The 26,386-nt window shown below is 50.2% G+C and overlaps 1 protein-coding gene across 1 annotated transcript in view; it reads right to left on the bottom strand.

Annotated features, from left to right (window-relative positions):
• GABBR2 (gamma-aminobutyric acid type B receptor subunit 2) overlaps positions 1-26,386 on the bottom strand; it is a 351,797-nt gene that overhangs the window by 16,528 nt on the left and 308,883 nt on the right. The window contains exon 14 of the mRNA XM_047831454.1: positions 2,210-2,320. Coding sequence (XP_047687410.1) covers positions 2,210-2,320 — 111 coding nt within the window. The remainder of the gene's footprint in view (positions 1-2,209; positions 2,321-26,386) is intronic.

Raw genomic sequence — 26,386 nt, 5'->3', positions numbered from 1 at the left:
GGGTCCTTGCAGATATAATTAAGGGTCCTGAGATGAGATCATCCTGGATTATCTAGGTAGGCCATAAATCAAATGATAAGTGTCACTGTAAGAGACACACAGAGGAAAGACCTGGAAAAGAGAGAGGGCCATGTGAAGATGGAGGTGGAGACAGAGTGATGGAGCCCCAAGCCAAGGAATGCCTGGAGCCATCAGCTGCTGGGGAGAGGCAAGGAAGCATTTTCCCTGGAGCCTCTGGAGGGGGCACAACTCAACCTTGGTTTTAGACTCCTGGCTTCCATAACTGTGAGAGAATAATGTGTGTTGTTTTAAGCCACTCTGTGTTTACCCATTTGTGGTAGTTTGTTACTGCAGCCACAGGGCACTAATACATCATCCCTGGGTGGCACAGGCCACTTTGAGTGGGTGAGGTCCCCATCACTAGAGGTGTGGAAGCAGTGAGTGAACAAAACTTGTTGGGGATGCGCACTAGGGGCCAGGAGTCCTGAAACATCTGACAGGAGAGTGGGCCTGCAGGGCTGGGCACACTCTTTCCAGCCTTGAAATGCTGTGGTTTCAGAGCAGGAGGACCTGGGGGGTGGGTAGAATTTTAGTCACAGACCCTAAGGGCCAGGAGGGCTGTGGGTTATTCTGTGCATACACTGGAAACAGTAAAGCCCTTGTGCTGCCAAATACAGCTTTTATTGACACGATCTGACTGAAGCTAATAGCTTCACTGGAAGAGATATAGTCATCTCCAGCCACTTTTGCAAGTAGGTGGAGAAGATAATGGATGGTCAAAACGTTACAGATAAATCCAGTTTAAAGAGTCAATCGGATTCAGCATAATCTAATTTCACAGTGTCTCAGGATCAGGGAACATGGAGCCAGAGGCGTCCTGGAGAGTCTGGTTTCACTCTCTTTATTCAGCAAGTGCTAGGGGTCTCAAATCGTAGGTACCACCATGCTTCCTGTGACAGGGAGCACTTCCTTCCTAGGGGGCGCCACCACATCTGCAGACACTGCTCTGTTGGACAAAATCCTTCTTTAATGTGGACTCGAAAGCTGCCTTCTGGCAACTTTGCCCACTAATGATGGATCTGCCTTCCGGTCCATGCCATTGTCTCTGACAGCTCTAGTGACCATGTCTCCTGAGTGCCCTTCTCCAAGCCCAGGGCTGTTGGCCAGCCTCCAAGTCCCAGTTCCACTCGGGGCACCCCCTGGGGACACCTTCAGGGTCATTACCTTGTGGGGCCCAGATTGAAGCCCAGTGATCTTCAAAGAATCCCTATGGAAACTGGTCTCAGCTAGCATGAAGTTGGGGACAATCTTTGCCTAGGGTTGCCTAGTATATGCTCCTCTGGTGTGGCCCCTCAGTAACAGTTCTCTGAAGCAGCAGGATACGTTCGAGCAATACAAGAAAACCTGGTTTACCTGACCTTTGGAGAGGGCTTCATTCTTGGCCTCTAAGTGGAAGCTATACAGAGGCGACTTATATACAGATGGTGACTATACGGATGGTGACCTAACTTTCCTGTACAAAGACCTAAGGAGGGTATGGTACCTGGTTTCCTGTCACTGGAGGGATTTCAGTGTAGGCATGGTTTGCACAGGATGTGGAGAGAAGATTCAGGGATCGTGCTGGGATAAGGTGGGGGTGCGGCTGTCCTTTTCAAATCGTTCCAGATATGTCTGGTGGGCTTGGTATGTGACCTTTGACGCCAACAGTTGGGTGGAGTGGAAGGAGTACTGGGTTCGGAGGTTGGAGGTTACCAGGCGCCCTTTAACCTCTGTGAGCCTGACTTTCCTCATCTACATAAGATGAGGATGACTCCACTCACCTCCCACAGACTTTGAGAGAATCCAGTAAAATGTGGGATGTGAACGTGTAGTAGATGTTGACCGACCGTTGTTCCGGGAGTGGTATCGTGGCCGCCGTGAGGCACACTTGTGAGTTTTGGGGTTAGTCTGTGGTTAAGCTCTTGAATCTGCTACTTACTAGCTGAGCGACCTCGGGCAAACCAAGCTTCAGCCTTCTCAGCATTGTCTGCACCTATCTCAGAGGGTTGTTGTGGGAACTGAGGTAACACGTGGCAGACGCCGGGCCTGGCAGACAGTTAAGTGCTTAGTCCTGGGGGCTCTGTTTATTTTTATGTTCACAGAGGCACCTGGGAGAGAGAGCTCTGACAGAGAAGCATCCCCCAACCTCTGCCTTCTGCTCCGCACCTACCATGAGAAGCCCCTTGTAGGCATAGACGATGCCAAGCCAGATGGTCATATGGGTGTTCTCACAGTGCTCCAGGAGAGGGCGGATGGAGATGTCCCGTCCTGCTGGGTCCGGCTGTGCAAAGAGAAAACAGAAACCCAGGGATGGCACTGGGCACCCTTCCAGCAGCCAGGGCCCCATCTGATGGCCATTTTCCCTCCCATGAGCCATAGCCAATCCCTTGCCCAGGAGGCCTTTTGGGCCCCTCTTCTGTGTCCCCATGAGGCTGCCTTCTGTTTGTTGGTCATGATTCAGCCCTGCACTCTAGTCATCTGTTCTTCATGCCTTTCAAACTTGACTCAGATCTCCTGAAGGTAGGGAGTGGGTCACTTCCTGTGCCTCTAGTACTTAGCATAGGACCAGTCCCAGAGCATACATCTGTAATGTTTGTTGAAAGAGTGAGGGTGAGAATGAGGCACACAGTTATGTCAAGAGGCCTTCAGGTGTCTTTGGGATTAACCCCAGTAACTACTGGCTAGGCCAGAAGAAGGAGACCTTTTTGCCCATCACCCCGAGTGAGGGAGCAGTGTTGGCAGCCATGTTATATACCACATGACCTATCCTGGGCCAAAGCTGAGAGGTCAAAGTGTGGGTACCTGACCTACAGCTGCCAATCCAGAGTCTGGTCAAAGACTTACGAGGTTTCCTAGTACAAAGTGCTCTGCTTGAAAAGGGATGGTGGAGAGGATCTTACCCAAATGTGTTCTCTCTCTTAACAATTTTAGCTGGCAATCTCTGGGAAATAATCAGCCACATGGTGGAAAAAGGAGAAAAACACACCCAGAGAATTAAAAAAAATATTTTTTTCTGAACCGTTCAAGAGTAAGTTATAGACATCCTGACCTAAATATATAGCAAGTATTTCCTAAGGATGAGGAGACTCTCTTACATAACCACATATACTTACCAAATTGAGGAAATTTAACACTGATACAGTATATTATCTAATATACTATCAGTTTTCAAATTTTGCCAATTGGCTCAATAATAATATCCTTTAAGACAATTGTGGCTTTTCCAAAGCAGGATCCAATCTGGGACTGGGTCCTGCATTTACTTGTCATGTCTTTAGTCTCCTTTAATCTTCAACAATTCCTTATCCTACTTTGGTCTTTTATGTCATTGGTATTTCTGAAGAATCCAGTTTAGCTATTTTGTAGAATGTCCTCCAATTTGGGTTTGTCCGAATGTGTTTTCATGATCGGATTCGGGTTATGCATTCATGGCAGGAATCCTATGTAAAGTGATGTTTTTCCCTCTTTGGAGCTTCACATCAGTGGCACTTGATGGCACTTTGTCCCGTTATTGGTGATGTTACTGTGATCATTTGATTCAGGTGATGTCTGCCAGATCTCTCCACTTCAAAGGTACCATTTCCCTCTTGTAATTAATAAATAATCTGTGGGAGATACTTTGAGACTGTGTGAGTATCCCGTTTCCCCATCATCAACCCAGTGGTTTCAGCATCCAGTGATGGTTTCTACCTGAGTCATGTTCCTCTGGTGGCTGCAAAATGGTGACTTTCTAACTCTTATCGTTTTATTTAAATACTTGGCATGCCACTGTAAACAAGATCTTACTTTTCCTTCCATTTATTTATGTAGGTCAGTATGCATTTAGGGGTTAATTTTTCATTCAGTGCTTTATAATCCTTACTATCATTCATTTTGATGCTCAAATTTTCCGAGATCTGGCCAGTGGGAAACTGGCTCCTTCATGCAGCTGCGTGTGTTTTTTCAATACATCCCCATAATTTTTTGGAGCACTTTACCACTTCTCAGAACACCAAGGACTTGCAGTTTTTTGTGCTTTCCTTTCCCCAGCCTAGAATCAGTCATTTCTCTGAGGAGTCTTGGTTCTTTTTAGTGGAGAATGATATTTAGAAACCAAGATCTGGGCACCAGATGTGCTCACTGTTCCTAGGGTATCATTACTTCCTTCCTCTATCTATCTATCTATCTATCTATCTATCTATCTATCTATCTACTTATCCATCCACCTATCCATCCATCCATCCTTCCATCCATCCATCCATCCATCCATCCATCCATCCATCATCATTCTATGTAGCTATCCCTATATCTCTACCATCTGTTTATAGATAGATAGAGATAAAATCCTACACCACGGGGCTCTTCTCCCCATTCCGTGTTTGCATCTTTCTTTTCTTGCAGTGAGATCTCTGGTTTTCCACAATATCACAATAGTCACTCATTTGCTCGATGCTAAATAGATACAAAATAGTTTTAGGATCTCTACATCCAAACAACAAATTTATTAGTAAAGTTGAAGATGTATTTGTGAATCTATTTGCCTTTGGAACAGATACACACTGAGGGTATCTCATCAAAGAACTGTGTCCAGGATGAAGTTGTCCTGTTGAGGCCCGGAGTAAAGCCACATGCCTGAGAAGAAGAGGTAAGCATCCCCAGGGTCACTCACCAGGAAGAAGGAGCACTTTGGTGGGATCCAGGGATGTGGAAAGCAGGCCTTAGGTAACCAGGAATGGGAAACTTATTTCTCTTGGCCCTGCTCTCTAGGCCTGGACTTTGAGGCAGGCAATGGCCTGGACTCCTGTGATTTGGGAAATGATGGCGCACTAAGGCCATTTTGTAAACAGATCATCCAGCCGCATGCTCTCTTAAGCTTGATTTTCCTTTTGTTTTCTCAAGCCACAGAAAGCCTTAGCTCAGACTCTTTGGTTCCATGGTCATTGAGTCCACACATAGGCTGGAATGGATCCCTGCGGCCTCTGCAGTGGCAGCCGTGGGTACTAGTGAGAGCCAACCCAGGAGGTGATCTCCAGGAACCACAGTCAGAGTTGCAAGGCTAGAAATTTCCCCTCTACTGCTACCCGCCCAGGAGCTGGGCTGGATTCTAGTAAGGGTAATGGGGTTTCCTAATTTACTTTCACTGTTTAATTGAGGGGACTGAGAAAGGAGCTGGTCTCAAGGTCAACAGTGACTTATAACAGTGAAACTTGGGTTTCTCTAATGTCTGACAACCAAGCAGACATCAGAATGCAGTAGCACAGGCCCATTACGGTCATGCATGAATAGCAAACCCATTAATGATGATAGTATCTGTTGTTCTCCAATGAAAGGCAATAATTTATGACAGACTCTTAGATTCTTTGTGTATAAAGGACTGATGCTGTCATACACCATTGTTCAATGTTATGAAAACTCTATTCGTGGGAGGCCAAGAATGGTTGTCTGACTCTTATATCCCCAGTGACAGAGAGCCCCCTCCCACTCTCGGTGAGTGGTTACACAGCTCATTTACTGAACCAGAACCTTCTCCTCCGGTACCTCCACCCATTGGTCCTTGCCTTTCCTCTGGGGTCCTCAGAATAATCCCAAGCTCTCTTCTTGAGTCTGCACACCCTTCCTCAGGAGGAAAGAGCTGCCGTGAAGGTACACATCACCTCCTGCCATGAGTTGACCTGGTCCTTCAAACTGCTCAAGTTCACCATTGATCTACAGGCCTGTAATCGAGCTCAGCACTCCAGGTGGTGGTCCTAAGCAAGTCTGCCTATGCCCTTGCCCCACATATCCTTGGCTTTCTAAACAACTACCTTCCACTGGTGATTCATATGTTTCTTACGGTTGACTAAGACTCCATTAGGTAGTTCTTATCAAACTGCTGTTAGCTCTGTCTTCCTCCTTCTGCAGCTGACATTCTAGCCAGGTTACCTTTTAACTTGCCGGTAGCCTGCCCACTCCCACCCCCTCCATGCTCCCCATCCTGAAATCCTAATCCCTACATCTGGTCTTTTAGTCCCTTACCCATCTCAATAAACTTAAGCACAGCCACCACTGCAGAGGTGGGAGTGCAGCAAAAAAATCAAGGGCCAGTCAAGAGTTCAGAGAAGTCAGTGGTCTTGAGGGTGAGCTAGTGCAAAGGTGTTGATCCAGAAGCCACAAAAATCTCCTGGTCATTAACATCATCCTCACACAACCCCATGTCTGTTCACACTGTACATGGATAAGAGTGGCAGGGGTTGGGTGGTTTTAGGAGTGATGAGGTTCATGTACTCCTGGGGCCAGGGGGTGGGGAGTTTGAATAGTCAGTACCCCTGTACTGAATCTCAAAGCCAACTGTAAAAGCCATGCCTTTTCTTATCTGATAGATTCTAATCATGCCTGGGACTTGAGTTCAGAGTGGTCTGAACAGTCACACACATGGGGAGAGACGCACTTGATGATGCAAAGGGTGGGATGTTGGGGGAGGAAGGATGGTGGGGGTGTGGAAAGGCGCCACCACCTGAGCCCTTACTTGGAGTTGTCATACACCAAAATGCCACTAGAGGGCATCCAAGACCAGTGTGGAGGGTCTGGACCGGTGCCGTGGATCACCCTCTGCTGAGGACACAGAGCTACTTTTGTGGCTCGGTGGGGCCACAAAGCCGGAAGCAGCATCCTGAGTTACTTAAGAAAGCACCCAGTGGTCTTGCAGGAGGCCAGATTTCCAGGCACCTTGGAGGACCCCCCCCCCCCCCCGCCACTTCCCCGCAGTGGGAGTGCTGTGGTAGGGTAGGGGATATTGGGAAAGGTGGGGCTGGAGGACCCAGGCCTATCTGGACCTATACTCATCCACACTCCCAGTGTGGGCCTGTCATGCAGTCCAGGGCCAGCGATCACAGGGCATTACCCCCTGTGGATGCCATGCTGCGATCTCGTATAAGGGTCTAAGCCAGGATTGCAATCTTGCTTCTCCATACTTTTGGGCACTACAGCATTTCGACTGGTATAAATCAATTTCCATGGCTGAATAGCCTACAAGAGCTTTCAAATTGCTTTTTTTCCCCTCTATTTTTCTTCCTTACTTGCTGTCCACCTGGGCAATTACCTAAGTAATCATTCATTCATTCAACACAAAACTATAAAGCACTACCACCTGCTAGGTACTGTTCTGGGCAGGGGGGAATACAGCAGTAACCAGGGCTGACAAAAGCCCTGTCCTCAGGGCTCTTCCATTCTAGTAAGATCAGGACGATTCCACGAGAAGCAGCCTCAGAGGGGGAATGAGTTGACCTCACCCAGTAACAGGCACCCTAAGAACACCCAGGTCTCTTGTCACGGGTGACAGCAGCGTGCTAGGTACTAAGCTGTGAGGTCTCCATATGTTGTCTTGTTGAAGCCTCCAACAAAGTGTTGTATCTATTTTGCAGATGAGAAAACCGAGGCACAGGAAGATGAAAGAACTTGCCCCAAATTTCTAGCTAGTACCTGTTGGAGCTGGGTTCTACCCCAGGTCTGTCTGCCTCCCGAACCAGTCACTTTTCTTTCCTCCCTCACCAGATGCTCTTCCCAGCCTGCCCTGCCTCTCACAAGCACCACATCACATTCCAAGGAGACAGTGGGTATGTATAATCCTATAACCCTGCTGTATAAACTGTGAGGTGCTGTTTGTGGGAGGAATGACTTAACCGCTGAACATTCAATAGCGGCCTCCTCTGAAGCCCCCGGAGCTCTGTGAAGGCTGTGCTTTGGCGCTGGGAGTGGAATGCAAGCTGATAAAATGCTCTTCCTGCCTGACAGGGTGCGGTGCCCAGCAGGGAGGCCACGCCTGTCTGTGAGGGCCAGAGGCTGGAAGGGCTCATACCTGACTCCTGGTCCAACCGCTGCTCGGCGGGAGGCCTGCAGAAGCTGCCCGGGAAAGCCTCCCCCATCTGTGCAGCAAAAGGAGAGCAGCTGGCCCGAGAGTCCCTCTGCATAATGCAATTACTCACAATGTAGGTCAGTGGCCCCTGCAAACATCCTGCTTTGTCAGGCCGCACAAACGGACAGGCAGGGAGTCGGGCAGGGGTGGAGGTGGTGAGTCCTGAAAGGCCAAAGGCTTTGGTCTCGCTCTACCGTAGACTTGCTGGGTGAGCGTCTGGCACGCCCCACCCTTCTGGAGACCTCAGTTTCCCAGGTGCAAAGCGAGTGCAAGGGTTAACTTACGGTGCAGTTAATGTGAGCCTGCGCACATTGAGGGATGACTACATTTGTCCTATATTTCATGACTGTATTTGTCCTACACTCATTCAGAATCGACTCAGTCTCGTGTGCCTGCTGTGTGCCATGGACTATGCTCCACGCCGGGTCCAGGTATAGACGCCGGCAGGGCATTTGCCTTCTTGGAGTGGTCACTCTAGCGAGCGCAAACTACACAGTGCAGCTGTGAACAGAACGGTGATCAGCGCAGCCAAAGAAAAGTGCCAAGGGGGGCACCGACTGCATGTCAGGCAGTCCGGGAAGGCTTTTCTGAAGTGGTGACATTTAGTCTGAGGGCCTGAAGGGTGAGAAAGAGCAGCCATGTGAGCACCTAGGGGGAGAGCATTCCTGAGAGGGGGAACAACAGGTAGGAAAGATCTGAAATGTCAAAGACTTTGGCATGTTTTAGGGAGCAAGAGGAGGCCAGCGTGGCTGGCAGGTAGTAAGTGAGGGGCTGACACTGCTTTTTACTCGATGCTGTGCACACAAACCACCCAGGGAGCTTGTTAAAGTGCAGATGGGGGCGGGAGGTCTGGCTTCGGCTCAGGATGCTGCATTTCCAAGCAGCTCCCAGGTGACCCTGATGCTGCTGGTCCAGGGACCGCCTTCTGGGCAGCGAGGCCTTAAAGGATCTTAGATAAGAGAGTGACGTTTGGTCCTCGGCTTAGCAGATCTTTGGTCAAAAATGCAGATTCTCTTGTCACTCACACACCCCTGACACTTGAGTGATAGCTTAGTACCAGCACAGACCTGACACAGCTTGTCTGTGTGTTCTGACCCTGGAACAGATCTCAACCACACTGGGCTTCTGTGTGTCCTGCGTGGGGCCAGCCAGGGTTTCAAGTCTGGGCAGGGAGGTTGGGGTGGGGGTTCTGGATGGTGGGAGTGAAGGGAGCCATATGCCTCACCTGTGACCACGGGGCTCTTGGTCCCTTGGACCTTTTATGCCTGCCACTGCTGTGAGTGGCTCAGGCTCCCAAGCCCTACTCAGCCTGTGCTGCTTTGAAGGAGGGGTGCCTTCTACCTTCTGACCAGCTCCTAGAAGCTGGCTTTCAGAACTTTTTCACTGGGCCGTTCCTGCTGCTGCTGCTGCTTCCTCTCTGCCTCCTCCTCCTCCTCCTTCTTCTTCCTCTTCTTTTTTAATTTCAAAGTTGATTTTTGAAATACATAGTAAAATTGGTGTTTTTTTCTACTAGAGGAGAGTATATGTATGTATATCAATGTGAATTTGAATGTGTGTGGTGAGGGGAGGGGAGGGGAGGGTGTCTGGCCTTCATGGGCTGCATTTCAGAATCCTGAGACGCTTTTCTTTTCCTGGGAAGGCAGGTGAATGCCTCTTCTGGGGGAAATGGTGAGGGAGTCTCATCAAGGAAGTCTGGGCAAGGACGGGAAAGGGCCCTGGGTTCAGACCCCAGGTCCATCACTTGCCAGCTATGTGACTTTAAACACATCCCTAAGCCTTTCTGAGCCATGATTTGCTCATCTGCAACCTCCCAGGGTTGGCAAGACCATCAAAGGAGGTAAATGGTGTGTTTAGCAGGCCTTAGAGGCTGGAAAGCCCGCTCCTTATATGTAAACCATCATCATTATCTCCCACTGCAGAGTCACAGAGCGCTAGAGCCGGGAGGAACCTTCTGGATCCCTCTGGGGCTGGGCTGCTTATCTCAACAGCAGCAGCCCCACATCTCTGAGGCAGCAAAGCTAGAGCTGTCATTTCAAGGTAAGAATTTCTTTTTTAGAATGTTTGGTTATGAGTTTGGGTGAATTTTTTTCAGGACCCCAGATCTGGAAGGGACCTGTGAGATCACACACCGGGGTTTCTCAACAGGGATGCTCCCACATGTTTTTCTTTGGAGAGGGTACAATTCTTTGCTGTGAGGGACGGTCTTGTTCAGTGCAGGGCACTCAGAGCTCCTAGGCTGTGGGCCCTAAAAGGCAGGCGTGGTTTCTGGTCACTGGAACAGTGCAAATCTCCCTCCCCTGGCTGCCCATTTCCAAACACTAAATGCACTAGTCCAATTACAATTCCTCTTTTTACAGATGGAGAAACTGAGGCCCGGCAGAGCACTCATAGCGAGTGGGTGACTGAGTAGACGCCCAGATGCAGGTGTCCTGAGCCCGGTCCTGTGCCCTGGGCACTGGGTCATGCTGTAGGCTGGCACAGGAGGGGCCAGCCTTGTGGGCTGCTCACCACAACATTTATGAGGATTTGCCATTCATGGGTGCTAGGCACTGCCGTATCAGCCCCCCGGAGCTGGCTTTTGGGTGTATCCGATCCGTTGGTGCTATGCGCCCTTGCTCACATAGGGCTGGAACAACTTCCAGAACAAGCAACATGGGGCCCAGAGCCGCTCACCTGATGCCCTCTGGCCACATCCTCACGGAGCCCTGCTTTGTGGAGGGGAGATGAGGTGGAGGAGGTGGCCAGGACCTCACCGAGGAGGGCAAGGAGCCCTGGTCAGCCTGAGGACACCATTTGGACAGCAAGACCCCCGCCTGGTCCTGTTCAGACAGGCATTCTGCATTTGGAATCTTGTGGGAAATCTCATGGTTGTGAAAGGCTCACCACTGGGGTGAGGACTGTCTTGGGGGAAGTTAAGGGCTGATGAGTGCCGTAATAGGTCCTAATCTTTCTAGCCCTTTGGAGCCCATATGTGTTCAGATGGGACAAGAGACTTGCTTAAGGTTACACAGCAAGCCAGAGGCGGAGGCAAGCACCATCTCCTTCTTGCAAAGCAGGGTTGGGGGTGGGGGGCAGCTCCACTTCCTGTGGCCTCTGTTCCCTTTCCTGGGGAGGTGGGCCTTCGAAGGCACCCCTATTTTCCTTGGGCCTGTGTCTGAGGCCTCCGGGGCAAGCCTGGAGCAGGAAGAGCTCACGGATGTTGCCACTGAACCCAAAGCCAAGAGGCGCTCGATCGTGAGGGTGCTTTCACCAGGCGCCCGGTGAACGGGCGGTGGCCCCCCTGGTTCTCGGGTGTCAGTGTCATGGTCTGCAGCGGCCCCTGTCAGCACAAGCCTGCCTGTGCTCGGGAATAAGACCAGTGCCCAAACACACACCTCCCCAGATGAGTCGATGACCCAGTGGCACATCCTCAAGAGAGACAGTCACCAGGGGACGGCTGGGTGCCAGCGTGTGGGTCTTCCCTCAGTTCTAGGGCAGGGAGAAGCTCACAGCCTCTGGGCGGCGTGAGGGCCACTGACGCGTTTTACTTGATCCACACAGTGCTTTCATTTTTTTTTGTCTTCATAGGCAGGACTTAAAACTCAGGTGATTCACGGGAACACCCAGATTTTTGGCTTCTCCTGAATGAGATGCTAGGAAGCACAGGGCCCGGCCGCGTGAGCTGGGTCTGTCTGCCACCCACCCACATCCATGCTGCTTGTCCAGCGCGTCCCTAGTCCCTGGCTTCCCCATCTGGGGGGTTTGAGGCAGTTCTTCCCAGATCTCAGGGCCCATGAGACCTCAGCTGACACTGGGGTACGTGGAAATATGGGTTAACTGTTCATGTGGTCACCTGAGTTTTCTAGAAGCAGCAAGTCTGCTGGCCCCTTACCCTGTGAGGTCCCCTCAAGCGCCAACATTCCGTGATTCCGCGGTGGCAGCACCAGATGGGAGGCAGGGTCGTCTGCCTAGAGTCTGGCTTGCACCCACCTCAGCAGGACCAGGATGCCTCAACCCACAGGCAGAAAGCCGCAGGCCGGCATTTCCCAGCGTGCCTGTGGGAGCCACGGCTGGGTGTCCTGGGCAGGCAGAGGCCAGAGGGCCCCCTGGTGGCGCCCCAGTGAGGAGGGGGGTAGGCAGGGGATGAGCAGATCAAGGAAAAGAGCAGCGGGAGACAAGAGGGGCTGCAGAGAAGGGAGGCCTGTGACCTGCAGAGCCCGCAGGAACGGTGAGACTGTGAGCTGTAAGGTAAATCCTAAGCATAAACAAAACCCAGAGCTTCATGAGGCAACAGTCACTTCATGTGTACCCAGCACCACCCAGACAGTGACTGAGGGAAGGAAAGCCTCTGGCACGCCGTGCTCCTGTCTCCCTGGGGAGTTACCCTCTGCCTCCACCCCAGCCCCCAGCCTCGTCCAAAACTCCTCCTTGGGCGATTTCTGTTTCTCGAGCTAGTTGCCCCTTCCTCTTGCCCTGCATCCGAGCTTTCTGAAAAAGGCATCTGGAATGCCAGCTACATTCTGTACCTGTCACCACTCTCCCCAGGCCACTGCGATGCTCCCCATGGTCTCCACGACCCACCCTAGTGGCCAGAGATGAGGGACCCTATTTAGTCCCCTACCCTCAAAGGCCACTCTGGATGGGCTCTCTCCTGTCACCTCCAGGCCTTGGCCTCTCCCAGATCTATGCCTTTCTCTGCTGGGGCCCTCTTGCTCCCCTTCCTCCCCCGGAGGGGCATCTCTCTGTGGGGCGCCCCTTTCCTCGATGTTCCTGGGCCTCCAACCTAATGTTTTCCATCTGAACTTGTCACTCTCTCCCTTAAACCTGCCCTTCCTCTCGAGTTGTCTGGCTCAGAGAACTGCTCCACCCAGGTGAGACCAGAACCCAGGGTGTCCCTTCTTTTCTGATTCCACCCAGGCCCCCAACTCAGAGACCTTCAATGCTTCTCAGACCGCAGGAAAGACGCACTGACTCGTGACCACAGCATCGTGACCCTCTATGATGGGCCCCACGTATCTCTCCAGCCTTGACGCCCATCATCAGCCTCATCCATCCATGGCCAGGCCCATAAAGTCCCCTCCTAGTCCTGGGATAACCCCTCTTCACCGCCGTGTGAATGGCACCTGTTCCTCCACATGCCAGACTCTGGGCTAAGCATGTCATATATACACCCCGTTGCATTCCTACAATCACTGCATGAGTGAGCTCTAGAGAGCCCCTTTTCAGGGGTGCTAAATGAGTAGAGGAGAGACTGAGTGCTGTGTTCAAGGTCACACAGGCACTAAATGCTGGAGCCGCCACTTGCTCCCTGGTCTGCCCAACTTCCCAAACCTTTGCTGTAAACCACAAATCCCAAACTACACCAAAGCGTGCCCTGGTCACTAGAGTGCCAGCAATGAGTTTCAAGTGTCCCAAGACGGTGCTCTCCTCCACCCCAGGGCACATGGTTGGCCAGGCACCTCCAGCCACGAGCTGCCTCCGCGGTCACTCTGGTGCCCTGCCCTACTCGAGATTTCGTCCTGGCCCCGAGTTGGCCAAAGGCAGCCCCTCCTCCTGTACTTTCCAGTCAGACCTGGGCATGCCTGCTCAAGTGCCCACTCACCCACATCCTGCCTCTAGGCCAGAATCCCTCCGGCCTCTTTGTGGGGGTAACTGCCCCTGGTCTGGGGAGAGGTCTGTGGCCCCAGAAGTGAGTAGAGCTCCCAGAGGGCCCCGTTCAAGTTGCCCAGCCCTGGTCCTTGGCAGGACTGGCCATCTCTCCTGCTCAGCTGATGCCTCAAGGCCGCCAAGCTGGCCCTACTCAGCCTGGCCATGCAGGTGCGGTGTTTCTCATTGCCCTCTCACAGGAGCCTGCCGCATGGCCTGGCTGCTGGTTCACAGTGACTCCCTGCTGTCAAGTCCACGCCCAGCCTGGTGAGAACAGGGAGGAGACAGAACTAGGGTGTGAGAACGCTCTAAATCAGGAAGCCGGAGCATGCAGGGTCCTGGACAGAGCTACTGTATTTCACCACTGCTGGGCACATGCACTCAATTTTATGGTTTTCAACGCCATTAGATCTGCCTAACAACCCTAAAAATTTAGTAGGGCCATCACCCTTGTTCCCATTTTGCCCAGAGAACACCTAGTCCGGGAATAGGCTGCAACTCACCCAGGGGCACACACTTGATCCCCGCGTCCTGACTCCTAGCCCAGGGCCCTTTCTATTGTTTGTGCTGCTCACTGGAACCCTGGCTCATCTGGAGTTCTGGGAGTCCCAGCTCATCAAGGAGAAAGGAAGGTGGCTGCGTGGGCGGGCGTCAAGTGCCCCCTCTCCTGTTCTCCGCTGCATCTCAGATTTTACCGTCTGCCCTTGGCTAAGCGGCAGTAGGGCGACAGCACAGTGCCCTGGGATGATGGACAGCCACGGGCCCTGCCTCTGGATGAGGGTTCTGGCCCCAAGCTCTCGCTCCTGCTGAGCCCCAGGTTCTCCTGGAGAAATGCCAGAGTCACCTGCTTTAAAGGGCTGCTCTGAGCACTGAGCAAGAGCCGGGTAAGACAAAAGACTACAAAGCCCAGAGACACACGTGCCCCAGGGTAATGCAAGTGAGAACAAAGCACCCATTTCATTTTCCTGTTGTCATTCAGGGAGGCAGGCGGACTGGGAGCCCCCAAAGTGCAATGTTGCAAAGATTGTCCCAAAACAGGATGCTGTGATTGGTGCTGCTGCCCCCCGCTGGCCACGCTGGGGATCCTCCAGCCCCCCCCCCCCCCCCCCCGCAACTGGGTGGGTGGGCATGCCCCCTTCTTCACCCCACAGCCTGCTCACTTTTCTAGGCCCTCTTCTCTTCCTCCCCGCCCCTGCCCTTCTCTCCTTATATACACATATATAAAGTCTTCTGAGATCACACTGTTCCAGTTTGTGGATTCACACACCTTTTGGGCTTGAAGAGACTCAAACATTTTCTTTCGCTTCCACTCCTTAGTGTGTACTCTCTGCCAAGGGTTCGTCTTTGCACACCTCTGATGATGAGACACTCACTACCTCCTAAGGAAGCTCAGTTCATTCTTGGGACGAGTCAGATTAAAATGGGAATGTTCTTCCTCATCCTAAGCTGAGACCTGAATCCCCAGAACTTTGCCCAACGGTCATGGGCTCTGCCGTCCGGGCCCCTGCAAGCCATGGCTCCTTCCTAAGCTCTGGCGGTTGTGCTCCTCGGACACCTCTCTTTGCTGGGTTGACATCGACCCTTTCTATGTGGCACAGTTTTTAGCTCTTTCCCTTCCTCCTCTCCTCCTGTCCCTCTCTGCATGGGGTCTGGGTCCCATCTGAGACACAAGTTTCCCAGGGGGTCTGAGTAGGGCAAGAGTGCTGTCCCCTCCCCGCACCTACAGTCCCCTGAGTTTGCACTGGTTATTTGGCAGTTGAAGCACACCATGGAGCTTGGTGGTCCACATTGTCATTGTCCATGTTTGAGGGAATACTGGTCACACACACACACACACCCCTGTCTGCTGCTCCTTAGGGATCTAAGCAACCATAGATCCTGTGATGCAGAACCCCTGAGAGCTCTCTCTGCTGTCCAGGAGAAATGTGCTGGTGGCCCCTTTGTCATCCCTCATGACACTTCAAGGTCTCCTTTTCCATGTAGGATGTGCTGCCCTCCTGTGCCACTCCAAGAACCGGCCACCAAAGGCTACTGTGACCTAATGATCTCACTGAAAAAGAATTAAAAAGGCCCAAACGAGAGGGGGGAGCCAGCAATCTAGGGACAGGATGCGTCAGGGCAATAAGAATAGGAACGTAGATTTAAGGAGGGTTGAAGTGGTACATTTTTCTTATGGACCAGAGAAAGTGACATAGCTTTGGCATAGCAAAAAGTAAGCATACAATCACCTCTCACGTTAACTTAGCGTTTTTCACCAACATAATCACACATACCCCTATGACAATCCCACGCAAGGTAGGGCAGGAAGTATGAGCCCTATTTTGCAGATGAGGACACTGAGGCTCAGAGAGGTTAAGTGGGCTGACCGAAGGGAATGAAGGAGCGGCAGAGGCAGGGGCTCCCCCCACACCCCAGCTGCTTGTCCACAGTTCTCAGCCCCTTTACCAGTGGCGGGGGGGGGGGGGGGTGTGTGTCACATGGCCAATTCTGGCCAGTGTGCTGTGTGTGAAGCACCATTCGCCCCTAATGGGCTGAGGCCCAGAACTGTTGTTGTAAGGCCAGCCGGCTGCCTGGTGGTGGGGCCCGGATCGCTGAGCGGCCTCGTGGAAGACAGTTACCCTGGAGACTATGCGGATTCACAGGTGGACTTTGAGTGAGAAATAGGCTTTTGATGCGTTTGGCTGGTGAGATTTAGGGGTTCCCAGATTTAGAGGGTTACTGCAGCCCGGCGCAGCCTATCCCCACTAATACAGAAGGGGCAATGACATCTGTTTTATGTTATCACGTGCCAGGCACCACACTAAGGACTTTGCACATGTCACCGCACGCAGTCCTTAAAGCTGCCTGTGAGAAAAGGACTGTTCTTCCTCTTCACTGTATGGGAAAATGGAGACACAGAGAAGTGAGGCCACCTGCCGCGCGTCATAGGACCACTAAGGTGTGGACCCAGGACGCGAATCTGGGTCTATCTGATTGGAAAGCCTCGATGAACTCCAGTGATTTGCAGAAACAGATGGCCATTGTGTTCCAACACCCTGTTGGGCTAAATGCTTCCTTTGAAGATGGAAGATTGCACAGATTGCTTTTCTCATTCAGATTTTATGCCTGAGTAAAATCCTTGTGCTATGATTTATTATAGCAACACTGATTTTCCAATTTTAAGACAACAATGCGGCTTGAAATAAAAGAGAAAGAAAACATTGAAACATTTGAAACCTTTGGTTTCAATCCTTATTACATCTTGCTTGAACTGCTCAGGGCCTCTCTTCTCCCCTCCTGCCTTCAGTCTCTCCCATTGCGACTGGCTGCCACAGCTACCTACCTTCCTTCCTTCCTTCCTTCCTTCCTTTTTTCCTTCCTTCCTAAATTCTTTCCTTTTAAATTCTTTTTTATTTTTTATTTTGTTTATTTTTTTATTAGTTTTGTTTATTTTTGAGAGGCAGAGAGAGATAGAGCGCGTATGGGGGAGGAGCAGAGAGAGAGGGAGACACAGAATCGGAAGCAGGCTCCAGGTTCTGAGCTGTCAGCACAGAGCCCTATGCGCAGCCTGAACTCACGAACTGTGAGATCATGACCTGAGTCAAAGTTGGATGCTCAACCGACTGAGCCACCCAGGTGCCCCGACTTTTTAAATTCTTTTTAAAAAAATGTTTATTTATTTTTGAGAGAGAGAGAGAGAGAGAGAGAGAGAGAGAGAGAGAGACAGAGCACAAGTGGGGGAGGGGAAGACAGAGACACCCACACACAGAATCCAAAGCAGGGCTCCAGGCTCTGAGCTGTCAGCACGGAGCCCAACATGGCATGGGGCTCGAACCCACAAACCATGAGATCATGACCTGAGCCGAAGTTAGATGCTTAATGGACTGAGCCACCCAGGCGCCCTCAGAGCCACCTTTCTAAAACAGAGTCTAAGCATGCTCCCTTCCTGCTCAAAACCCATAAAGACTCCTTGTCCCCTCCTGCAGCACTTTCTAAATTATATTCTTCAGAATATGTAAATGTAAATATGCTCCATGAGAAAAGGGTTCTGTGGGGGCGCCTGGGTGGCGCAGTCGGTTAAGCGTCCGACTTCAGCCAGGTCACGATCTCGCGGTCCGTGAGTTCGAGCCCCGCGTCGGGCTCTGGGCTGATGGCTCAGAGCCTGGAGCCTGTTTCCGATTCTGTGTCTCCCTCTCTCTCTGCCCCTCCCCCGTTCATGCTCTGTCTCTCTCTGTCCCAAAAATAAATAAACGTTGAAAAAAAAAAATTAAAAAAAAAAAAAAGAAAAGGGTTCTGTGGCCAAAGAAGTTTTGAAAATGCTAATTACATTTTTTATTATTAAATATTAAAATGTTTAATTAAAAAATTTTAAACTGCAGGACTTTTCAGAGCCTTTAACATGCTAAATTCATGTCCATTGTACATTTCCAAGAGGCAGATGTATAGTTTCTGGGATTTCTTAAGCTGTTGGACCATGAAATCCCCCATTCCCTTTTATTTTGGGACACCTAATGGGATTAGCATTCTGTATCATCTACTTTGGGAGGATGTTGGCTTTTAGGATGAAGTCTGAAGTTCTCAGCTTAACACTCAAGTCCTCCCAGAATCTGGTCCTGGATCACCCTCCAGGCTCATCTCACAAAGCCCTGTCTCCGACTACCCCAGGGTTCAATCTCTGGACATCTTACTGTTTGTCATATCACTCAGTGCTAGGTTGTGGGGTTTCTGAGCTGTAACCTGGAGAGAAAACAAGGGTTGAGGAACAATATCAGAAACCTGACACAATACAGCCTGTATTGGGGAAATGTTAAGAACACTCTATTAGTGACGTGGCTGAGATGAAAATGGGAATGAGGATTGCACGACTAATTGAAAGCCATATGTTTACCGAGGCTCAAAGAATCCCTTTTAGAAACAGGAACTGGGCCCGCGTATGCCAATGAACAAGGCAAAATGGGTGCACGTTGGAAACAAAAAGCACCAAGATATGCTGGGCCGAACCAAAGATATCAACGTTAATAATAAAGTAATTAACATGCACGGGAAACGCAAAAGCTGCCAGGAGGCTGATAAGAGAGCGTTATTAAAAAAGAATGAGTAGTGTAGCTAGCGGAGAGGTGAAATTAAGTTTTGCATTTCTTATTTTATCATGGACCCCCCCCAAATACTCTATGAGTAATAAATAGGTCTTGACTTACTGCAAAAATACCAATGAGGCCGGGGCCAAAATTTGCTGTGGACCCTCCCTCTGGCAAAATAAACAGATCAGTCATCAGTCAGCCAGCCAGTCACTGAGAACAGGAGGAGAGCATAGCAGACCCATGCCAGGTGGTGTGGTCGATGGCACGGTGGTTAAACGTGCCAGCTCTGGGGCCAGACTGCCTGAGTGCTAGTCCCAACTCTGTCACTTACAAATGACGGGACCTTGTAGCAGCTATTTAACCTTGTTGTTGCCATCTGTAAAATGGGCGTAAACACAGTGCCCACCTCATAGGTTTGAGGATTAAATGGACTGATGTGGAAAACCGCCAGATAAGTGCCTGGCCCCAGGGGAGGGCTCAGTCGGGGCCAACTGTTACTATCACTACACCTCCATCACCCCCTGCTGCAGTCTACCCCCCCAAAAGCTCCCTGATGAGATATAAGTGCAAAAAGCATTTCAAAGGACTCATTAAGAAAAGCAGATCAGGGGTGCCTGGGTGGCTCAGTCGGTTAAGCGTCTGACTTTGGCCTGGGTCATGATCTCGCTGTTCCCGAGTTCGAGCCTTGCGGCGGGGCGGGGGCTGTGCTGAAAGCTCAGCGCCTGGAGCCTGTTCCAGATTCTGTGTGTTCCTCTGTCTCTCTCTGCCCCTCCCCCACTCACGCTCTGTCTCTCTCTCACAAAAATAAATAAACATTAAAAAATGAAAAAAAAAAAAAAAAAAAAAAAAAAAAAAAGAAAGGCAGACCAAACTCTTGTATCCTCATGTCATGGCTCATGTGTCTGGTTCCCTGGGGCATTCAGAGGAAGAGCAGGAACCTGGAAACAGGCCATCTGAGGACTGGTTCAACCTGGCACATTATCCTCAGTCACCTATCAGGCTCTGAGGCTTTAAGTAAGCCTGTGCCTTGGTTTCCCCATGAGGGACATGAGGGGTCTGTTTAGGTGGTTTCTTAGATCATTTCAAGCTCTGAAATTCTGAGTCCACAACAGTCACACAGACAAACATCAATTATAAAGAATGTAAAACAAGCCCTCCTTGAAAGTTCCTCCTCGGCCCTCTGTTCCTGGTACTGGTCCTCCTGGGCCCTCGGGCTGGAAGCTGCCCAGTTTTTGGCCTCCTGTGCCTTCCTCACCAGCATGTCCACCCGCCCTGAGCACTGTGGCTTGAGTCTCTCTGCCCATCTCATCCTGAGGACACCACGCCCTGTCCCTCGGGGCTCATGCTCTCTCGCCCTCACTGTGTCACCTTCCCAGCCTGTCCCTTCCTCAGGGAGGTCTGTCCCCCACCCCCACTTTGCTCCTTTGCTCTCATTCCTACGAAAACTTTTTTTCCCAAACATCCATTAGCTGATGGTACAAAGAACTCTTGTGTGCACTGTCCTCTAGGAGTCAATAACTGCTAACGTTTTGCCATATCTGCTCCCCTTCTCTCTTTCTGTCTTGCTTTCTCTCTCTCTCTCTATCACACACACACACACACACACACACAGACACACACATGTACGTTTCCACCCTCCCCCCGCCCCCAGACCATTTGGAAGTAAATTTCAGACTCCATGACACTTCAGCACAAATAAGTACGTTGTCCTTCACAAGCACGTTATTATCTCTTATCACACCTAAGACAAGTAGAAGCTGGTAACTAGAGTGAACCTTGATAAAGACCTCATCACGTTGCTCCACTGCTACAACTCCTTTAATGGCTCCCAACTGCCTCTGAGGTTAAAATCCAAGCTCCTTCCAGCCCTGTACCTGCTTTCAACCAAAAAAGCAGCCAGATGCAACTGATTCTTGAACTCTTACACATACCCTGCACTTGCCTGCTCAAGGATTTTCATCTACTGGGAATGCCATTATTCCTTGAGGCTTTGCCCGTTGTTTAAAACTGAGCTAAAATCCTATTTTGTCCAAAAAATATTTTTTTAATGTTTATTTACTTTTGAGAAAGAGACAGAGAGAGAGAGAGAGACAGAGGCATGAGTGGGGGAGGGGCAGAGAGAGGGAGACACAGAATCCGAAGCAGGCTCCAGGCTCTGAGCTGTCAGCACAGAGCCCAACGTGGGGCTCGAACTCAAGGACCGTGAGATCGTGACCTGAGCGGGAGTCAGACACTTAGCTGACTGAGCCACCCAGGAGCCCCTTATTTTGCCCCAAATTTATAAGGTCTTTCTAGATGAAATGCATCTTTCTTTTCATATCTCCATAGCATGTGGGAAGCTAGTGTGATGACATATTTCACGGACGGAGGGAGGCAGGGACGAAAGAATCACAGAGAAACGGAAGGGATCCCTGATTAAACCGTGTGCCTGAAGAGTCCACGTTACCTCTGCACCTTTCCAGGATGTCAGTACGTGGCCTCCACTGTGCACTCCAACTTAGTTACTTGCAACTGAAAAGATCCTAATGGCTACGGTAGGGATTAGGGCTGACAATCAGTCTTCTAAGGCTGTGAAGCAGCCGTAGAAAAATACAACGCATTATGCTCTAGTTGGACTGGAAAGTTGCTTCCCAAAGAACTTCCACCTCTTCCTACCCTTGCTTTGGAGCGCCCTTCGCCTGGGGTGCCTGTGTCTACCTTTACTTGTCTGTTTTTAAAAATTTGAGATAAAATTCACATCACCAAAAATGCATCATCTTAACCATTTTCCAGTGTACAATCACCGGTTTTTATTGTATTTACAATGTGGTGCTACCATCACTACAAACCACCCCCCCCCCCCACCCAGGGAGTAGAACGCTACCCCCCATCCCCCTCTGTCAGCCCCTAATCTACTCTCTGCCTCTGTGGGTTTGCCTACGGACATTTCACATGGACAGAACTGTACCATACGGGGCCAGGTAGCGCCTGGCTTTTCTCACCAAACATGATGCTGTTAAGGTGCACTGTGTATTCAAGCTTCATTCCTCTTTATGGCCGAATCATAGTCTATCGTCTGGATACACCCATTTTGTGTACCTATTCACCAGCTGCTGGAGGTCTGTGTGGGCTTGACCTGTTGTTGCCATTATTAGTGCGCACATTGGCATCTCTCTTGAGTGCAGATCCAGGGGTGGAATCGCTGGGTCCGATGGTGACTCTGTCTGATTTTTTGAGGACATGCTAGACTGTTTCACACAGCTCCTGTGGTCTTAAAACCACCCAAGTCCTTCTTGTTCTTTCAAGATGTGGGGAGAAAAAAGTCCCCTCTCTCCTTTTTTTGGTGAACTATTTCTCAAGGCAGGATGATTAGCCTGTGCGATTAGCCTCTGTGATCCTCTAGGGTTGGGGGCGGAGTACTGACATTGTCAGTGAACGCTTCTGTCTCCCTGGGACTGGTGGAGTCCTGAGAGCAGGGGCTGTGCCTCCCCCAGTGCTGTGGCCCCAGCATCTGGCACGTAGCAGAGCCTAGTAAATGAAGTTTGGGCAAATGAATGAATGGCTCCTGCCTCTCTAGCAGCCTCATGGTGCAGCTGAGCATCACGAAGCCTTCTCCAGAATAGAGGGTGGGTTGTGCTGAGAGCCTCCTGGATGTGGGAGTGAGAGCAAGTGGGAGGGGCACGGGGCGTAGATGTGAGAGAAGGCAGGGGGGAAGTGTGCATGCGTGGATGGGTTATACCCACACGTGCTTATGCTCATAGACGCCCACGGAATGGGCCTTATGATACTGATCCAACTGGTTTATGCCTAGAAGGGGGAAGCGAGGACAGTAAATGTGGGCAAGATGGCAGTTAGGATGCCTGGTGACAGACAAATGCTGGAGGCAGTAACAGTAAAGACTTCACCGGGGGTGGAGCTCTGCTACTTATGAAGCAATTCCCCCTCCGTGGTCTCATGTGAGAGTCAGCGTGGAGCACGGAGGGAGCATGGCTTTGGGAGCAGCAGGCCTAGCTTCGTGCCTCGGGGCCTCACCCGCCACCTGTATGGTCCAGAGCCGGTCAGTTGACTCTGCAGACCTTCAGGTGCTCACCTGCAAAATGGGAACAGGACTCTCTCTGCTCACAGTGACTGTGTAAGGATTAAGTGAATGCATTTTGGTAGAAGTGCATCGGAATGGATAAATCTACCTCACACGCAGCCCTGCCCCTCAGGACTTCCCTGGGAGGCTGGCAGGGTAGTTAGGTTAATTTCCTTATGGAGTCAGAAAGTTTGTGGAGTCAGGGGTGAGAACGAAAGTCACAATGATAGAACGCCTTTTATGGGTCAGGCTCAGTGCTAGGCACTTGAACATGTTATTCCAGTTAATGCTCCTAGTAAACCTGTGAGGGAGGCAGGAATCTTTCCTAATAGGCACTGCTCAGAGAGGGTGAATCACTCACCCCAGGTCACACAGCTAGGAGATGGCGGAATATGGATCAGAACCTTGGACTGTAGTATCTACCTCATCATTCCTCCAAAGCTCACAGTGCAGGAGCCTGGGTTGTGAATGCATTCCATTCCCTTGGCATGTGAATGCATTTCCAGAAGGCTGCCATATATTTTTAATAATTGGTATGAACATGCAATCTCTCGTCAGCTGGCTTCCCGTCTGCTGTAAGACACAGATAAGAAAGAAAGAGCCGAGCGGACACAGGAAAATCCTCCACACCCGTTGGCAGAAATCACTCCAGCCCAGAGTTACCTTTCTCGATTTAATTCTCTGAGCCTTCTGTGTCTGACTCATGTAGGAAAATGACTTCTTGGGTGAAATATTAAAACGCCATGCGCGGATGTTCATCGTCTCGCTCTGGCAGCTCTGGTGACGATGGTTCAGGGAGACAGGCTGTGCAGTCTGGGTCTGGGCATCAGATTTGATTCCTCTGAGGTTCCCGAGCCAGGAACGTACCGGTCTGGGCTCAGGGGACCCAGTGACAAGGAGTCAGACACAGGGAAATGGCAAGTTGAGGGACTAGTTCTCAGGGGGCTGAGGGGCAGGGTGGCCAGGGGCCAGATAATAAATAAGGCTCCATGTATAGCTAACCTTCATCAAGAGCCCTCAATGTCCTCTCCAGGGACTGGCTCTTCTAATCCTCCCAAAGCCCTCTGCAGTAGGAACTATTAATATCGAGACCCGTATTCTGGATGAAGAAACTGTGGCCCTCAGAAGTTGTCCCTCACTGTATGTATCAATTTCCTATGGTTGCTGTAACACATTTCCACAAACTGGGTGTCCTAAAACAATAGACCTTTATTCTTGGACAGTTCTGGAATCCAGAAGTCTTAAAGCAAGGTATTGGCAGGGCTTGCCTCCTCGAAGGCTCTGGGGGAGAATCCTGTGCATCTTCTAGCTCCCGGTGGCTGCAGTTCCCTGGACTGTGGCCACATATAACTCCAGTCTCTGCTTCCCCCTTCCCACGGCCTTCTCTTTTCTGTGTATGTCTTCTTCTGTTTCTTATAAGGATACTTGTCACTAGATTTAGGGCCAATCTTGGTAACCCAAGATGATTGCATCTTAAGATCTTCAATTACATCTGTAAGGACGCTTTGCCTCAATAAGGTTCTGTTCAAAGATTCTGGGGGTAGGGATGTTGATATATCTTTTGGGGCCACAAGTCAACCCACTGTACTAACCTAATTTCACACAGTAAGTGGCTACGCTGGGATCTGAAGCTAAATCTAATTCCAGAGTCTATTTGCATAACCATTACGGACCATCTGCTACCTACCTATCTGCTGTGTGACTATGTGCATGTTGCTTAACCCCTCTGTGCCTCAGTTTCCTCATCTGTAGATAATGGTAAGAACTGCAGGGGGCTGTTGTGAAGATGAAATGAGCTGGCAATGTAAAGCATCTGCAACAGGGCCTAGCACATAGTATATGCACTCAACACACACTGCTACTGAGGACGAGCTGGACTGGGAGACAATGCTCTCGGATCTAAATTTGCTGGGTTTGAACATCTGCTCACAAGTGCTCCATGCTTATGAAACATCAACCAGATAATCACAGATGTAAAAGAGATTTAAACATTTATAAGAGAACACTACGCACAATGGATGCTAATAATTTTGAAAGCACCAGTGAAGAAAATGTCTCTTTAAAACAAAACAAGTAAAACACAGGATTGATGCGGGGAAAGAAAAAGAAAAAAAAGCCGGAAGTATCAAGAGACCAGCAGGCCCATTCTGGCAGAAGGGATCCCACGTCATCTGACACCACATGGCCAGGGCTGGGGACAGTTTCAATGCGTTGCAAGGTCATCTCAGGCTGGTCAGTTTACCTCTCCAGCCTCAGTTTCCTCCTCTCTAAAATGGGGATGTCCAGGTGTTTTGTGAACTAGGCCATGCTGTGGAAATACGAGGCACTGTTGTTTTTATAATATGCGTTTGCCAACTGTTCAGTGCCTGTGTTCATGTGGGAGAGACCGAAAGTCAGAGCCCCAGTCCATAGAAGGGCAGGAAAGCAGGTAGGCTGGGCACTGAGAACTGTGCAGGACCTGAGATTATGTTGCTATCCACTGAGCACTTAGGAGGGGTCCATACTGTGTCAGTGTTCTCTGAACTGAGCATCTTTGGGTTATGTTAAGTGTTCCATCCTATGTCAAGGTCAAAATGACTCAGTATTTGAAACTTAATCCGCCGTTGCTTTAGGGAGAAACTTCAAGCCAAACAATGGCCAAAAATAACAACTATTCACTGAATAACAAATATTCAGTGGCCGATGGTCCCATTTCGGAGCCACTGCGGGTGCCAAGGTGCCTGGCCACTGTGGTGGCCCTTGCTTTCTTGTCAATTTCTGTGGTTGGTGGCTTCCTGCAACTGAAGGGCACAGGTTTATTTTGTTTTTTGCTTTTTGTTTTTTTTGTTTTTTAACCTGCCTAATGTTTTGGTCTGGAACTTGCTCACCTGCCTCTCAACTGCAATTGAAAAATATGGCACAAACAGAAATCTTGTGGCTTTTCCTTTTTCCTATTCCTTGCTCTCTCTCTTCCATGGGGGAAACAGTTGTTTAAATGAAGATGAAGGATTTTCAGAAAATCATGAGCCTGGAGGAACTCATTCAGCTCTGTAGGGTTCACACACGTGAGCCTTCCCAGGTGGCCCTCTCTCTGAGTCTGCTTGTCCTCTGTCACTATCACATCCTCTGACTGGAGGTCAGGGTGGGGGGTAGTAGGGGACCATCTGGACTTGAGGTCTTCTGGATTCAAGTTTTTCTTCTCTTACCTTTTTAGCCTTTAATGTATTATCATGAGTTTCTACCTAACTTTGGCATCCACAGTGCAGTCCTGGGCCCTTCCTAGAGAGGTGAGAGGCTAGTCCGGAAGGTTTCAACCCTGGCTGTACACTAGAACCCAGGGCAACCTAAAAAAAAAATCCCAATGCTCAGGACCCCTTCCAATTCTGATTTTCTGGGGAGCGTGACCCAAACACAGTATTTTACAAAAGGTATTTTCTGGGTGATGCAGCCAGGATTGAGAACCACAAATGTAGCCTATCTTTAAAATCATTTAAAGGTGCCTAGGTGGCTCAGTCAGTTAAGCATCCAACTTCAGCTCAGGTCATGATCTTGCAGTCTGTGAGTTCGAGCCCCACGTCGGGCTCTGTGCTGACAGCTCAGAGCCTGGAGCCTGCTTCGGATTCTGTGTCTCCCTCCCTCTCTCTTCCCTTACTCTGCTCACCCCTCTGTCTCTCTTTCAAAAGTAAATAAACATTAAAAAAGATTAAAAAATCATTTAAAAATCTTCCTCTTCAAATATTACTTTAAAATATTACT

Source organism: Prionailurus viverrinus, chromosome D4 (genome assembly GCF_022837055.1).
Source record: "Prionailurus viverrinus isolate Anna chromosome D4, UM_Priviv_1.0, whole genome shotgun sequence".
In the NCBI taxonomy this organism is placed as follows: domain Eukaryota; kingdom Metazoa; phylum Chordata; class Mammalia; order Carnivora; family Felidae; genus Prionailurus; species Prionailurus viverrinus.
This window is presented reverse-complemented; position numbering and strand designations above follow the sequence as displayed.